Genomic DNA, 17,303 nt, shown 5'->3' with positions numbered 1-17,303 from the left:
TTCTTTGTGTGCAGTCTCGCCTCACGAGCCAGACGGAGGCCATCGCTCTGCAGTCCATCAGGAACCTGCGAGGGAACTCCCACTGCGTGGACTGTGAGGCCCAGAGTGAGTACTGCAGTGGCTTCCACGTGGTGCACAGCTGGAAGATAGCCTGGAAATAACACAACCGTCGCTCTGAAACAATAGAACAGTGCAGTAGTCAATAGCAGTGTACACCTTAGACCGGCCTGAGTTATTCAGGCTTTATCAGAATTTCATCTCACATTGCCACTGCTATAGGTATAGAAGAAAGCAGCAATTTATAGAAGTAGTTGAAGTAGGGAGCTGCGTCAGCATGTGTAGGCTGCAAAGGAACAAGTAAAGGTTAATTCCATGCTGAAAAGAGAAGAAAAGAAACACAACCTTTTCGGCTGTGGAGCCTTCTTCAGACGTGAGTTTCTTTTCTTCTCTTTTCAGCATGGAATAAACCTTTACTTGTTCCTTTGCAGTTTATAGGAGTAGTTTCTTGCTGTAATTGAGGTCCTTCAAGTCGTGCCTTTCACCTGACCCTGGCTCTGTGCTGTCTCAGACCCGGACTGGGCCAGCCTGAACCTGGGCGCCCTGATCTGCATCGAGTGTTCCGGCATCCACCGCAACCTGGGCACCCACCTGTCCCGCGTGCGCTCCCTGGACCTGGACGAGTGGCCGCTGGAGCTCATCAAGGTCATGTCCTCCATCGGGAACGAGCTGGCCAATAGCGTGTGGGAGGGCAGCGCGCAGGGGCGGATAAAACCGGCCCCGGACTCCACCAGGTACGGCCCCCCAGGCGCTGGGCTCCAAACACGCCACTCCTCTTCGCCGCGGCGCTGGCTGACCTTTCCCGTCTCGCTCCTGGTTCCCCCCCACTGTCATATCTTCATCGGACACCTTTATATTAAAAAAAGGCACAAAAACGCCACGTTTCCTGACGCTATTTTCCATGCGCGGATGGCAAAAGGCCAAGTTCATTTTACACTGCCGTAGTGCTGAGTAGGGCGTGCTGCCGCTGGAAAAGGAGAGAGCAGACCACAGCTATTCCCTGTTAAATAGCAAGGCCAGGGCAGGGTTTGTAGAATAGAATGGTGGTACAGCAGGAGTTTCATCTGTGAAGTCCCCAGAGCCGGGCCCGGCCTGCAGCTCTGAAGCGTTCTCTCCCTGCCATCACCTGGAGACGTGTGAGGAGTGGGCTGTAATTATCGCCTGCCTGGGCAGCTCAGCCCGGCCCTGGCCAGTGATCATAACAAATTAGAGCTGACTACTGTTCACATGAATATCGACTTCCCATTTTACATCAGGATCATTAGTCACGAAAAGCACCTTTTAATTACTCTCACCAAAAAAAATCTTTCAGTATGGATCCTGTTTGGCTTCCATTTTTTACTCCCCGTCTTTTCACTATTACATTTATTGTTCTTTTTTTTTTTTTTTTGAGGCATGTAGCTCATTCAGTGTCAGAGGACAGATTAGAGTGGGGTCAATATTATCTCAATTAACCTGAGCCTCCTGCCAGAACTTTCCACTGATTTCACTAATTACTATCAATAGCACTTATAGCAGGGTTGCTTCAATTGCAAGGCACTCTCAGCTTGTCTGGAGGCGTCGCTCTCGTCAGTGACAGGTATACAGAACTGCACCGCGTTTCGGCCAGGAGCATTCGATACACTGCACCTCTGCCACGGACATAAAGAACAAATGCATGAAGATAGTGGAGCGTAACTACAGTCGTATTTTTAATTATACTTGTGTAATTATGTCGGTTCTTTGCCCCTTTCATCTGTCCACGTATTATTATTATTATTATTATTATTATTATTATTATTATTATTATTATTATTCATAGTTCCATCCTTGTTTTTTTTGTAAACTGCAGCTATGTTCACTTTTGTGTGGGTCCATTTAGTTTCTTTCTCAACGAGAGGAATGGGATGGTTATTTATTTAAAAAACTGTCAAAAAGATGAACCTGCCAGTATTGATTTGAGTCTGTTTTTTTTTTTTTCCTGTCAAAAACAGAGGGAAGGAGGGAGGGAGAAAAGGCAGGGGGGGACAGTTGTTTTTGTGTATGGTTTTGCATTTTAGAGCGAGCGCCCGCGCAAGCTTGTGTCTGTTTGAAGACCGTTTCTGAGGGAAGGGAGGGGAGGGATAGGAAGCTGACCCTGTCCCAGCTGCGTTTGGGTGGCATCTGCTCCCCACATGTCATTTTCCTCATTAACAAGCAATTGAATTAATTAAATGCTTCTCACAGCAGCCGCACACATAACAAGCCGCTGTCAGCGTCCAAATTAGCACTGATCATCAATGATAATTTCCTTATTAGGTTGCTAAGTGGTGCTTGCGCTCACCGCTGCCACAGCGCTGTCCCTGCTGTGCCCTCGGCCGCCCGGCCTCGCAGGCCTGGAGTGACCACACGCTCACGCTCGCCTGACCCCCTACCGCGCTGACATGGACCGGATCTGTACCGGATCGAGAGGCCCGAAGTTATTTTTGTGTGTCTTGAAACAAGTACGAGATGGAAAGACAATGCTAGTGCAGTGTCCAAAACGCGTCGGATTGATCTTTGCGGGGAAAAAAATGCAAACGAAATATATCTTGTGTCAAACGTATTCATCTTGTGGCTGACATCCAGCTACATTCTCTATCACTAATTTTCCGTTATTTCGCTTTTTTGTACAAAATTAAAAAACTGAAGATCTGCAAGTCTTCAGGCCAGAGCCCCTATTCTCTTTAGTTCCAACTGAAGCCCCTTGTCTCTTTTTTTAAAATCTCCTTTCTAGAGCAGCCCCTTTTCTTCACTTTCTAAGCTCATAGATTTTACTCTCTCCTCTGATGCCAGCCTCCCCTGTCCCTTCCCAAAAAAAGATAAGACAGACCAAATAAAAATGTGGAAAAAGGCAGAAAATGGCCTGGTATTGTGTCCTGTACTCCTGGCTGATAAATTAAAACCCACCCTCGTGGTCTCTCAAGTGAGTAATAGAGGCAGAAATTTCATTTTGCAAGTGGCTGATTTAATGATCCAAAGGGTAATTAATGGCCTGATTATCTTAATGTTAAATATGGCCAGCAGCAATTACGCTGACCTCCCGCTTGTCAAGGTCTGGGCTACTCTTGCCTTTCAATTAAGGTCTGTTTTTGGGAGGGGGGGTGAATGGGGGGGGGGAGGAAAAGAGGAGTATGACAGTCAGGATTAAATTCCCCAATTTTTCCTCTTCTCCATTTTTGTCCATGTTTCTAGATGTTTTATGGGAGAGGAGAATTACCCTCTAAGAAATGTCTTTGGGTATCACACTTTAGCTGTCACAAGAAGCATAATTAATGGGAGGATATAACAGATAAAGATATGCATCTCTGTTGCTCTACACAGATGTATTTAAATATATACAAATATGTATAATGTACCGAGAGGCATTAAACTGTAGTAAATGCTGGTGATACAACTACTCATTAATGCTTCTCAGGACAATGCTTCTCAGGCATTTCAGATGCCCTAGTATTTCTTGTCTTTGTGACTCTTCAGCAGCGTCATTCAAACAGTGCTTCAGAGAAAGCAGAACGTGAACTTGTGCATCTGTGTGTACAGTTTTCCTGACTTTAGTCATGTGGTGTTCCTGTTAGTAAAGATGTAACGTCTGTCCACCTGATATCAGAAAGCTTCTTATTGCTGGTAAGGGTCCTGGCCACCCAGCATAGGATGGAAAATGGGACAACATTCTGGGTGGGATGCCAGGCTTGAGCAGGACATACTCAAAGGGACAATCGAGCTTAGCAAAGCACATCCAAACATGGGGAGAACATGGAAATTCCACATAAATGGACGTAGCTTACCATCGGTTCTAGATCCCAAGAGCTCTGAGGCAGAAGCTCTAACCTCCCAACAAACATTTCCACCCTAAATGTATGTATATATATTCATTCCTTCTGAAAGACAATGCGGAGTGCACTTTTTGTGCCTTTTATTATTATTTCTCGCTTTTTAAGTGTTGAAATCTCATGGTTTCAGCTCAGTCAGCTGTTTTTGCTTCCTCTTTGATTTCACATGCTGTAGTGGCAGAACAGTATGGTGGAAAAGGATCTGTGCTTCGCATTCTCTACAAAACACCACGCAGAGTTTCTTTTATTAGAAGAATGGACAAGAGCTGATGCACGGAGGGGGGCGCACTGCGCTGAAATGGTAATGCTACGCTTATCAGGAAAATAGAAATGAAGAGTCACACAATCAGGGTCAAAGGATCAGCTGGCCGAGTGAATGACTGAGCTCCTCAGAGCTGATGTTCGGTGTGTCAGCTGCTGATTTGGAGACACTGTGAGACAGCCACTGTTAACCATCTTTGCTTAAAAGAGGCTGGCACTGAGACGAATCTGATCAGACATCAGTTTTTTTTTTTCAAATCACTTTACCATTGATCAGTTGATAATATTATGCCAGGTAGGTGGAGACAAAAGACTCTTATCAATAACAGCTGGGTGGACTGTCAACAGATAAATAAATAGTTCCATCTGTGTGTCTGTCCAGCCTCCCAGGCCCTGAGGTTCCTCTGAATTTACATGGCGATAGGCCACCACGAAGGCAAAGGTTTCTGCGCTGTTCAGAGAGCTAGGCCCATTAGGACCCTCCAGATCCTGGCAACTGAAGAACTGTTGGCACCTCAGATGTGCTCCTTCCCCATTACATTAATTATGGCAAGTGTGCTATTGACACCAAGAACCAATGCCCTCTTCCCCCCTCCCTTCTCTTTGACAGGCCAAATTAACTGGCATGAGTGCACAGGACTGACAGTGGCACTAATTGCGTTATTGTGGCCACGGCAGTCTCGTTGGCGGGCATGCCCCAGTCCTCACCAGAGCCGCAGTTTGTCAATGTTTTCCAATTCAGATTTCACATCTTGTCTAAGAGTGTGACTGTCTAGGATAACCCTGCCAGGCCCTGCACGGAGAGAAAGGGAATGCAGTTGCGAGTGTGTTAGATTGGCACTCTGTGCCAACTTCCAGCTGCAATCGTTTTTTCTCCCACTTCTGTTTTTTTTACATTTATGCCATTGCTTAATCCACCAGCATACCTTTTGCTGGCGTTGCATTCAGTTTGTGTTTACTGCTAGTGTTGAAATGTTAACCAAACTGCGCTTGTAAGTACTGAGTAAACTCCTAATTTGTAGTTTATGCAGGGTATGATTGTATAGACTTTTTGCTTCACAGTACATCGCATTTCCATCATAACTATTTGTAATCAATCAAAACTTCCATTGAATGTGCATACATCCACGAGGTAAATATTCTCAGTTTTTTTTTTCTTTACTTGATCGTTTCCTAGCTGTTACATTGTTTTTCTGCAATTTCCTGGAAATCAACATAGGTTTAAAAATGATTGTGAATGGAGAACAAAAATGGAAAAGATGAAAAGGTTAGCTGTGGACTTGGTGAGGCAGAGGAAAAATCTATAGCTTTAGAAACCCTGCCTTAATACTTGGAGGCCTCACCTTAATTAGACAGCTGAAATATTGAATCCCCAGTGGAACAGTCATGAAGCGCAAATGCAGGCATATTTAGCAGAATGTGAGGGTAATGAGTGATGTTCAGGCAGTAATAATTTAAGGGTATATTCAGACTCTGAAAAGGCTATCTTTATGGCAAGAGATCCTTCTTCTTTCTTTAAATAAGGGCAGTGGGAACAGATTAAAAATTAGACAAGCTTCTAATCTGTGCATGGGTACAGGTGTTGCTCCCTGCAATAGGGAAGATATAGGACTCCTGGGGCCAATTGGGCTGGGAAGAGAACTGGACAGAGGTGGGGAAGTTCGCAGATGAAATAGCTTCCTGGTGTAATTAACAAACTGTGTTACCAGGCTAAACTGTGCTGAGCTGTATAATTTTATTTCGGTTTTAATGGAGATTAATGCAAGTGTTAACATGATTTAGGTTTATTATTCGTTACCAAGCGAACGAATTGTTTGCTCAGTTCTGTTTCGGCCTGTGCAGAAGACTTTCCTTTTTACGTTTTACGTTGCTGTTCAGTCTTTTTTGTCATTCAGAGCAATCTTTGTTTGAGTGCATTTTCTAAACCTCTTTGGCCAGAATGTTTGTTTTTACCTCAGTAAGGAAGGGAAGATGGCCAATACCAAGTGTGCAAGAGGAGTTAGCAACCAGTACACCACTTTGCCATTAACCTTGTGTAGTGTTGCTTTGACCCGTCCCATATCTTAATTGCACCCTTTTCCGCTGTGATGTAAGTAAGAAGTGCAAATATTATTTGCACCAGACTTAATTATGGAGCAATCAAACTTTGGCTTTTTACTCTCTAATTTCCTCTCCTGGCTAATTTAATTAATCACCCCCGGCTTGGTGATCACAGCTGCAACCGCTGGGTCATTAATTAGGCACATGTTGCTTTGCTGTGTGGCTGTCTGTGTGCGTATATATAGCTGTGTTTTTTTTTTCTTCCCACTGCTCATCTGCTGACAAAAGGCCAGTGGCTTTTGATCTGTGGTTGCCCCAGCGTTTATCTCAGTAGCCCAGTGACAGGCCCACAGTGTGTGCCATGGGCTCTCTGTTGATGTCTCCCGCCAGGCAGCTGATTAGGGGCCTCCCTGGGGATTCTGGGCCCCTGCTACAGGAGTCTGTGACATGGCATCACAGAATCTTTACCCCTTGACCTCTGCCCTCATCTGACATCAGATAAACCTTCCGAGCACAGAACTTGCTGCGGGAAGGCAAATCAGTCTCCAGATCCTCTGGCCCCATTTTTATGCAGGCTTAATGAAAGAATCCAGTTATTGTTGCCGTTGTGTGCGTTTGTCCCTCCTTAACAATATTGGTCGCTGCGCGATATATTGTCATACTGACCTCGCTCCTGTTTTTTCTGTATGGATGAACAGGTTCATCCATTTGTTTGCATTTGGCATTTTTTGCCTTTTGCTGTTTGCAGCTTTGGTCTGAAGAAGAGTTCCTCTGGCACTTGTCAAGGGGACACACAGAACTTAAGCGTTCTTAAACAATAAAGTGATTGCATAAGCAAGAGACCCTGTGATCGTCCCGCACTGTACCTGACATGTACCACCTTAGGATGTTGAAAAAGCTAGTTAGCTGTTCATCCAGTCAGTCCGTCAGTGTGTCAGTCAGTCAGCAGCCTACAACTGTCATGCATGGTAAAAGCCAGCTAATCACTGTCTCAGCCAGTCTGTGGGAGTGATCTGTCACAGAGTGGAGATGTAGATTATGAGGGCTCGGGTGAGGTCCATTTGATCAATGTAACTAGCTGATTGTACTTGTCACTCCAGCTCTATTATCTTCCCAGTCATTGATATGAAGGAACCCATCCACCGCATTTTAAATAGCTGAAACACAGAGCACTGACAGGCAGGGCAGCGCAAATGTTTAAAATAATTGGATTCTACATTCTAATTCATCTGTAAAAGGATTCCTTGATTAAATTAGCCTAATAGATATTATTTTTTTACATGACTGCGTAGTATTGCCCGTAATCATGTCCCAACTAGGCTAACGAGCCTTCCAATTTACTATTGACATTAAACTGGCTAAAGAAAGACAATAACAGAGCAGTTTTTCCTCTTTATTTATGAAAAGGTATGCTAATGTGTACTAAAAGGAAAACTAAGGGGCTTATTAATGTTCAGGCAATCATATTATCTATTTTCCAGCTGATGTTATTTCCAGTTTAATAATAATAATAAAAATGCTTCTGTGTTTTTGCTCTTTTCATCTTATTGGTCAGAATTTGCAAAAACAAATTAACAGCAGCACTTAAAAATAATGTATGTGGTCAGACTGCTGTAATTGGTGTACTTCAAAAATCGGCAATCAGTTCTGTGTTTTTAATGTGTTAAGACTGAATTGGTTCATTCATAAACATGCATACAATGCAATTAAAACACTGCTCAAATGACTGCATATCCACCATATAGGAAAATTTTCACATCAAAATTTGAAATCGCCTTTGTAGTTTCAGGAAATATATTGTCATTGCAGTGGAGGAATGTAGTCAGATTGTCACTGAGGTATACTCTTTTTATCTCTTTGTTACTCAGATTTACAAATAGGGTTTCATAGCCTGAGATATTATAATAAGACAATGATTCTTCAGGCTTCAGAATGGGCCCAGTTGTTATAGTTAAGAATTTCTTAAACATTTTAACCCTTTTTTCATTTTTGTATAAAAAATAAGAAGTTCTCATTTATTGTAGAAATGCTTCTTTTCATAGGAACATAATTCAGAATGTTTTAATTTTTGTTCAGCAATATTTACAGGCAATAGGACAGGTCTCTCTGCACCTGCGTTGAGTGTGCTCATGTTGAATATTCTGAATATTATTAGGACCATGCAATGGTTTTATTAGATACGTACAGGTATCACTTTCATACTTTCGCAAGGATGATGTGTGTGATACATTAATAGAATAATGTCTTGAGCTAAAAAAAAAAGTTCTTGGATTCATGGGCAGTGAAACTCAAAAGGTATCGTTAAAAGTATAGTCTCAAAGAAAACTTTTCAGAGCGTGCACATTGAATGTGCCCAATACTCAGGTTTGTTTCAGAGGCACACAGTTCACTCTAAGAGATGAACTCTGGCCATTGTCCACCTCAGCTCTGCAGTTCATTGTCCTTTGATATGACACAATCCTTCCGGGCCGGAAGAGCTCACAGACTCTCTACTGGCAGAACTTTCAGTACCTGAAAGTTAAATAACTGTTCGTGGGGTTGATCGTGTCTGTGGACACAATTTAAAATATAAGCTGTTTGCGTTGGTCTGTTTCTTTTTCCTTTTTCATGACTTAAAATGTTATGAGAACCTGTTCCTGTGAGCATTTCTCCACCAATAGTCCCTTATTAGGGACAGTCTGAAGAAACACCTTTTCTTCAGTAGCAGGAATTATCGAAGAGTACAGACCAGGGTGTCAGGGTGTTATTCGCTGTCAGTAATGAGTAAATCTTTGAATGGCTACCAGATGTAGCTCCTTAAGCGTCCTCTTTAGAACAGGTTACCTCTGTGTAAGTGTTGTAAAAACAAATATAGTGATGTAATGTGCCGTAAATAATGGAGAAAATCCAGAGGAAGAGTAGTAGATGTTAGAGCAAGTTACTAACTACTGGATACCGGGGAAAAGTATTGGAAATGTATGTTGTAAATTGTGGGAGGTTTATCATATTAAATGTACAGAATAGTATTATTGAATACGTTTTTCAGGTTTTTTTTACCATTTAAAACCTGTCTGCATGTGGTCCCAGTTCAGAAAAAGGCTTGCTTTTTCTGTTGGTGCCTTCATGTATGAGTGGAGGTTTACAGTGGCTTGAAATTGATTTAAAACAAAGTGGTAGACGCTTCAAAATTCCTACGTTTCAGACTGAGGAATCCAAAATGAAAAGATTGTTTCAGAAAGCCAACATCAGTCAAAAGTAACATCGGAGGTAAACTCCCTGCCGTCTTAAACCAGGATGATAGACCCAGAATATATTTCCTAAGAAAGTGCCTCAAGTGCTTCTCCTTTACTTCCTCTGAGAATTTTACATAATTAACACTGATAGAACGGAAAGCTTTCTTACCTCGTAGATGTCAACACCCCTCTGGGAAGCACTGATTTTAAGATACAGAGTGTCGGGTTCAGTAGGCATGCTCTCAAAGTCCCAGTGGAAATTGGATCAGACAAAAAAAAGGGGGCTGTAACCTCAAAACATGAAAAGTAAGGAAGAAAATTAAAGGCAGCATGCTCACAATGCCTGGGCACTATGCCTGCCACTGGATCACATCCTCCTGACAGACAGCCCGGTCCACTAGACAGCTCAGATGTGGTGATCTGAAGACATGCAACTGTATCTAACCAGCACTTATAGATATTTAGCACCGTGTTGTGTTTTGCAGGAACTATGCTCAGCTGCCTTGTTGACTGTCACAGAGAAGTCCTGTCTGTAATGTGAAACAGAGCTCATTTATTCCACTGCATATTTTGCTTCTTCTCTTTAAACAGTATTGACAACCAAATGCTTTCAAACGCTGCCAATTGCTCAATCAGCTTTTCCTAAAACATTGTTGTTGGACCAGAGCAAGGCATGTGAGGTTCAGAGCTTAAGATGCCTGTGGTCTATTGACTTTTTCTCCTTCTTTGTTACAAATTTAGATTATTCCATTTTATTTTCTGAACTAGTAATGTCTGATAAAAAATTAAGATTACAGAGTTGATCAGATTTCTACAGGGTTTTAATACGGTGTGTTTCAGTTTTCGACAGGATTTTCACTGAAAGGTTAAAGGATCTGGGTGAACGTTGATCTTGCTCATCGCAGGTTGCTGTTAAGCACAGGGGGTAGTGTTTTGTGCTTGTAAAATCACCACCGGGATTGTTCAAAGGCTGAGTGCGAGTAGCTTTCTTATGGAGCAAAACTGTAATGTTTTGCCCTGAAGCTCCCATGAGCTGGTTGGGTCACCCTTGCTTGGCTGATCTTGACCGGAACTCAGACACTTGTTCCCCATACAGGTCGTTCTTCTCTGCACCACTCACACCGCAGTAGGACCCATTCTCCCAGCTTCCTCCCTTCAAGACAGCTGCTCTATACGATGATGGGTAACCAGTCTCGAGCAGTGAAGAGCAGCTGAGGCTCTTAATCATTGACTCGTCCACCACACACTTCTTCAAACATCGCCAGCAGGGCTTGGATTTCTCAGTCTTGCTCCTTACCTCTCCCTCTCCCTCTTTTTCCGGCACTCTCTCCCATCACTCGGCCCTTGCCCCCTATTTGCATGCCGTTACTGGAGCGTTCCGATCCAGCTGATGAGACTTCAAATCCGCTTCGCCCATTTACTTCAGCAGGACAATTTTCAGCGCGGCTCAGGCCTGAGCTGGAGTTGAAATGAATCTGCAGATAATAAAATGCTGAGCTTAATTATCTGTGTCCGTCCAAGGGCAACTAACGACTAACTTGGAAAGTGTAATTGATTTCAGACTTTTGTGGGAAAAGAAAAAAGCCATCTCCACTGGGAAGGGAGAGAGCAGGCCCCTCTGCTGTTCTGGGACAGAGCTGAGACGTACAGCCAAAACGGAGCTGTTGATATTCTATACTTGCCTGTCACTTAGCTTCAGTGTTTGGATCCTGTTTTTCTGAATATATGACTTAATTTTCACGTGCCTCATTCCCAGAATGCTTTTACCTTTATGAATCAAAGTCAGATTTCTTGGTAAGCAGGAAAACATGAAGGCTTAGGCAGTGGCTGCCAAGCTGAGTGGCCAGACTAGGTTACGAACAGCAGTGCAGCACTCCAGTACTAAAACCAAAATTCAGTTACTTAGATTTTAACCTTATTTCCAGGGCAAAGAACTTAAAAAACTGGAAAACTGTAGCATTTGTGTTGTGGAGATCCAGTCAGCTGGAAAATTGCGCTTATTCTTCCTGAATGCAGCCTCTATCGCAGTCAAAGTTCCTCTTTAGACACACATCGCAGATCATGCCTGGATGCCTTCTTCACTGCAGTCGTGTGACGTTGAGCTATCTGCTTGACAGATTTAGCCTGTCAGACCTCATTACCTGCAAGTCATAGGTATTTCTAATGAGCTAAATTAGCAATGTAATTAAATCAAGAAAGGTGGAATGATGTGGAAGGTATCTAAGGAATAGAACAGATTACAAAGTTGTTTATTTCTTTTAAATCCCAAGATAGACTAATTTCAGTGTTTATGCACCTACCGCTGAATGCAGGGTGTTAAAACGTTGGAAGGTATGTATGAAGTGCAAAGGAACAGGTAGGGTTAATTCCATGCTGAAAAGAAAGGAAACACAACATTTCGGCTGTGGAGCCTTCTTCGTGTATAAAGTGGCTTGATTTGTCAATGTTTTCACTTATACTTACAAAGATGTATATCTTACAAAGATATAGTAGGTACATGTGATTATAGATTGTGCAGGGCTAGATGATTACATGTTGTAGACCACAGTGGTGTTTGTCCAGTAGTGGCTGGTTTCTACAATACATTAGTCTTTTTAGAGTGTTTCAGATAAAATGCTATCTGTCAATACCATGATCACAGTTAATACCAAAAAACCCTATTCTTACTAGTTCTATATTTTAAAAAGTATTGCTTTTTTGTTTAGATTGTGGGAACAATATGTGAAAAAAATCTAGGTATATTTGTAACACCTTTTGAGCACATGTCAGTTTCAGTGCCGTTCTTTGTTGTGGAAGATAAAACTAAATAAAAGAAAATTGGACAAAAGAACTGTTTTGAACAAAGGCCTCCCTCGCAGCCAAGGTGGTGTTTAAAGACTTACAGGAAAGCAAGAGAACACACAAAGCTCTCCTGAGCACTTCAAAAAGCAAACGCAGGGAGAAGAGGGAAAGATAGAAACACAGATTAAAGGCTACCGATGTCAGCTGAATGGGGTTTTCTTCAAACTGACTGGCTGACTGCGTTAACCATTAATTGTAATTGATTTCACTTTAACTTAAGCAGTGTTCGGTCAATTTCCCCCTTTGTGTTTTACTGTCACTCCCTTTTGTGGCCGTACCAGTCCGCGCAGTCCCTGATTTGAGCTGTACAGGATGAGTCCTGGAGAGCTGGATGATGTGTGCTGCAGTGTGGCTGTGGGGAAGGCCTGCTTATTTCACACCTGAGGAGTTCTGCAGTCACTGTCCGAGCGGAATCGTTCATTTCACAGTTGTGAAAATCATTGATTTTTCTTTTTTTTTTTTGAGCAGTAGTTGGGAATCCCCCCTCCCTTCCTTTTCTGCTTCCTGTGGGATTCCTATGAACCCATATGTACCCCCTGCCCTCACCCACAAAACCCCATCCCCTGCCTGCACTGCGAGATGGAAGCAGCTGGCAGGGTGTCCAGTCGCGGGCCTGTGAGCAGGGTGGCCTGGTGAAAAAGTCTGGTAAACAGAAGGCAGGCTTCAGGCCCGGGGAGGAGGGTGATGGCAGGAAGCTGATACCGTGAGTAAACACTGCCCACAAAGAACTCGGCCAGGGATAACAGAGAGAGACACAAACGCTGGCCTCCATACCTCCCCCCAACAACAAGACACAGGGGGAAGGCGGGAGGGGGCGCGAGGAAATCCAATAAATTGTTTCAGGAAGTGAGGAGCTGATGGAGATGTGATTGACACTTGCTTCTTATTACCATGGCGACGCATGCGGCTGCATTCCGCTGTGCAGTTTCCAATAGTGATCGGAAAGAATGGTGGAGCCATGGTCCCTTAGAGTACTTACTGACATCATCCCTTCTGATGGCCTTTTCCATCTGCAGCTTGTAATAATGGCCAGATTAACGTGCAAGCTGTAGAGTATGATAAAGCTGTCGGTCTACCACACTTGTTTTTTGTTTTGTTTTCTTTTTGGGAAGGAAATATTCACAGGAGATTTTCTTACTAGCAGTAAAGTACAAATTCAGTGGATCTCATAATGTAAGTCATTGTAGCAGGATAGTGCTAGTTAATACAATGTACAGATCCATTTACAAAATTCATGTCAGATACCTGGGAACAAAGTATTTCCATCTCGTAAGTTTGGGAGACAGTCATGCAATGCCGAAATTCCGATTTAAAAAAAGTCACAACAGAAAAACCTTTTGTATTGCAAGCTCGTTATGTTTTTACATTTTAATACCAGCCTGCAGTAATGACCAGCAGTTTTATTAGAGTGATCTTTAATTACAGATTTGTCCAGTAACCTGCTTTTTTGTCTTTTGTTTTGTTGAATATTTGCTGCAGGAGGTGTGTGCCGTAGACTATCAATGCCGATCTTTGGGGGGGTCTGGTGCTTTAATTATCATCATAATTTCAGCACTCGGCGCGCAGGCTTAATCCAAAGTGATAAGTGAGACAAACACAGTGTGAATGGTAGTTTGTGCACAGGCGTAGGCAGGTACCCCAGTCTGCAGTGCCAGTGAGCAAGCCTGCGGCCCAGTTATTCTGAGCCCTCACAGGCGCAGGCTCTTGAAGAAGTGTTGTGGTGTGTGGGTAATTATTCCAATTACCGCGCTGTACTTTTCTAAGATATGCACTCCAAGACACAAATTAGAAGATAATGGTTGCATGTTACTTCTTATTGCTAACAGATTACGGAGTTTTAAATGAATCCCAAATGTGCCTGAAAACATGCCTAGGCGGACACTGTTTTTTTTTTTCTCCGTTTAATTATCATCTTCATTATTCATCTTAATCTCAAGGTAATCATCGTGAATGATTGAAGAGGCCTCCAATCGGGATTTTTCACTAAGGCTCTTAGTAGCTATATCCACTGTTGTTGGATGTTGTTTGCTCTGTTCTGTTCCAATTTTCATAGGCGTCTCTTGAAAGTATTGTTGTCTGGAAACTTGCCAGTCACAGTGAATTCTTATGATTCACTGTACAAATACAAATATTTTAGACTTGATATTTTCATTTGTATCTAATTCATATTGTGAAACCTAGTGTAAACTCTGCCCTTGGAAGAATTGGAAGAGAGGATGTTTTCCGTTGGAGCACTTACACACTGATCTGATTTTTGTGAGCAAACCTGCACAGTGACTGGCTGTACAGAGCAAAGACCAAGAGAGACAGTTACGTTCTCTGTGATTTTAGATGAAATTGGCTTTTTTTGCACTTGGGTCTGTGTTTTGCACTTCTTTGCATGCTTTTCTCCTCTGTGGTATAAGGTTGCATCATCTTGATCATTTTATGAATTAAACACTATTACAATGCCAAAAGCATGTGTATACCTTAGGTGGAAGTAGCTGTCTGCAGTCCGCACATAGTAAATTGTAAGCCCTGTATAGCAGTTTTTAGGGCTCAAAGACTGACAGCCACTGATAAAAGCTGCACCAGGGGCTCCAGGAAAGTTCATCATCTCCTTTGCACAGAGTAGTAAACTCAACAGCATTCCCTGCAGCTGAATCACTGCTTCTGCCATGTTGTCCACTTCCATTGTGTTAAAGAGCAGTGCTGCTGGTCAGTGTGCGCAAGGGAAGCACACTGTTGTTTTTAAAAAAAGACAGCATCTGTGTTTTGGGGGCAGAGAGGCACTGGAGATCCATTAGTTTTCCATTAGCTGCATGTGCGAGAGGTGACTAAAACACTTGTCGACACAACTCTTCCGTCAACTGTTTTTTTGTTTCCGTAGAAATAGCATTAGAACTTGGTTACTATTGGTGTAGTATGCAGAGCTGCACCTCTTTGGTCTAGAGCTGTGCTTTGGTAAGGAAAATGTAGCTTCAGCGAGGGAAAGGACAAAAAGCTATAGAAAATCTATAGCAAGCAAAAGCTCACGCAAGGAAAAACTACATCTCATAGCCCATGTTTAAATCTCTGCTTTTCTTTGATTGCAAGAATCTAAATCATTACTGACCACAGTGAAGTGTATGTTCATATACAAAATATATGCAAACATCTTGACTTTTCTGCAGTAAAGTCATTAGGTTCTTTTAAGTCATTTAAGTTCTCAGTGTGTATAGCATATCCTGCCTGTGTATGTGTTGCCAAGCTCAAATTTATTCAAAAACGAACTTAGATCTCATTTGTAGCTCAGCTGGTTGTCTTCAGCTTTAATATTTATTGCGTTCTTTAAAATACACCCTGCGGTGATTCAGGCACTTACTGTTCTTTAAGGGAAGAACACTAGTTTCTTGTTTTTATCCAGCCAGTTAGTCCAGCAAGAATTCTGGCTGTGGTGCTGCCTGGTCTCCAAGCACTCAGTGTAAAACTAATAAAGCTAAAGGAAACATGTACTGATTGAATCAGTTCCTACCTTATATTTTCGCTGTAGGATCTGACACAAGTGCAGCAGTTTCTGGTCTGCCCTTCAGGAACACCTCGGTGTTGATTTAAGTAATCTTTTTCACTTGCCAATTCAATCATTTGTTGTTGTTTTTTTTTGTGCGGGCATGTGACAGGAGGGATTTTCTTGTTTGACATTTGTAGGGATGTGAAGGAAGCTTTCAGCCGTGAGGCTTTGCTCGTGATCCCAAACGATTACATCGATTAAGGAATAAGAACACATACAAAAAAACATTAGCGTGTGACATGGCAGATTCGAGCGCCTTTTTCACAATAATCATCATAATAAGCTCAATAGCTGGATTTTATTTATTTTTCTCCCTTCTCGCTCCTCCAATCCCGCAGGATCATAAAACACTCTCTGGCGTGCAGAGCACGCTCAACGTTATTGACCACACATCTCTGGGGATTATTTATGGGTTGGTCCCAGCATTTGGTGGAAAAATCAGTGTTCTTTCCCCTCTCCTAAAGCACCTTACAGTATAGATCTGTATATTTGTAACGTGCAGCAGTAATTAACCCCCAAAATCGGTGTGCTCCCCCCCCCCTTCCCTTTTCTTTTGTACGTGCTGTCTGTGGACATGTATGATTCTGTTGTCTGGCCTGCCTGCCTGTTGTTTGCGAAACGCTGCCTGCGTTTACCCCCCCTAGCAACCGGGCCTGGGAGGGAAGGCATGCGTGCCAGTGGGCAGTGAACTGCTGAGCATTTCCTCTGCCACAGAGAAAGGGCTGCCCCTGCCGAGCTGCAGCCCCTCTCGCCAGCCGGCCCCCCACCCCCTCGCGCCTCTCTGCTACATTGTTCCCATCCCCTCGTCCATGCCTCCTTGGCCCGGCCTCCCCACTTTCTCCGGGAGGCAGGAAGAGAGCCTTGCAAATTCCTTGCTGCTAGCCGGGTATTACCAGCAGCCCCAGTACCCCCACTCTGTCCAGGGGGAATTTCTGCAAGATTGGAGGCCAGCGGGTATTCTTATTGCCCTGCACTGCACCAGTAGTTTCCCAGAGCAGGCTGGTCCCTCCCCTCCTCTGGGGCCAGTAATGAATAAGGCGAGAGAAGACCAATAACCACCACAGGTCCATTGTGAGAGGATCTGAACTTAATTTGGGTAATGTTTCTTAAACACCTGCTTCCTGGGTATTTTCACCATACTACAGTGCTTTGCTGAACTTTTTACTTTACCTCTTTGAGTGATTTATCGTGTGTGGCTTGCTTTCTTTTTATTGACGTTGAAGAAGTAGGCACTACAGTTAAACAGTTCAGTTGGGGAGCTGCGTCAGCATGCGTAGGCTGCAAAGGAACAAGTAATAGGTTTATTCCATGCTGAAAAAAAGAAAAGAGAAAATCAGGCCGTGACACCTGAAGAAGGCTCCACGGCCGAAACGTTGTGTTTTCTTTCTTCTTTTTTTCAGCATGAAATTAACCTATTGTTCCACTACAGTTAAATGCTGCATATAGCCCTTTGAAAACCATTTTGCTAATGCAGCTGTTTCTCCTGAGGTTTTCTTTCGCTGCGATCTGACCTCGCTACTGTTCAGCTAGCATCTC

At 43.1% G+C, this 17,303-nt stretch overlaps 1 protein-coding gene across 6 annotated transcripts in view; it reads left to right on the top strand.

The window, feature by feature from the left end:
* agap1 (ArfGAP with GTPase domain, ankyrin repeat and PH domain 1) overlaps positions 1-17,303 on the top strand; it is a 153,025-nt gene that overhangs the window by 124,826 nt on the left and 10,896 nt on the right. For all 6 annotated transcript variants that reach the window (XM_088605707.1, XM_088605706.1, XM_088605701.1 and 3 more), the window contains 2 exons: positions 15-105; positions 569-791. In XM_088605707.1, the coding sequence (XP_088461833.1) occupies positions 15-105; positions 569-791 (314 nt within the window). The remainder of the gene's footprint in view (positions 1-14; positions 106-568; positions 792-17,303) is intronic.

Source organism: Lepisosteus platostomus, chromosome 14 (assembly GCF_059453375.1).
Source record: "Lepisosteus platostomus isolate fLepPlt1 chromosome 14, fLepPlt1.hap1, whole genome shotgun sequence".
NCBI classification, from domain to species: domain Eukaryota; kingdom Metazoa; phylum Chordata; class Actinopteri; order Semionotiformes; family Lepisosteidae; genus Lepisosteus; species Lepisosteus platostomus.
This window is presented reverse-complemented; position numbering and strand designations above follow the sequence as displayed.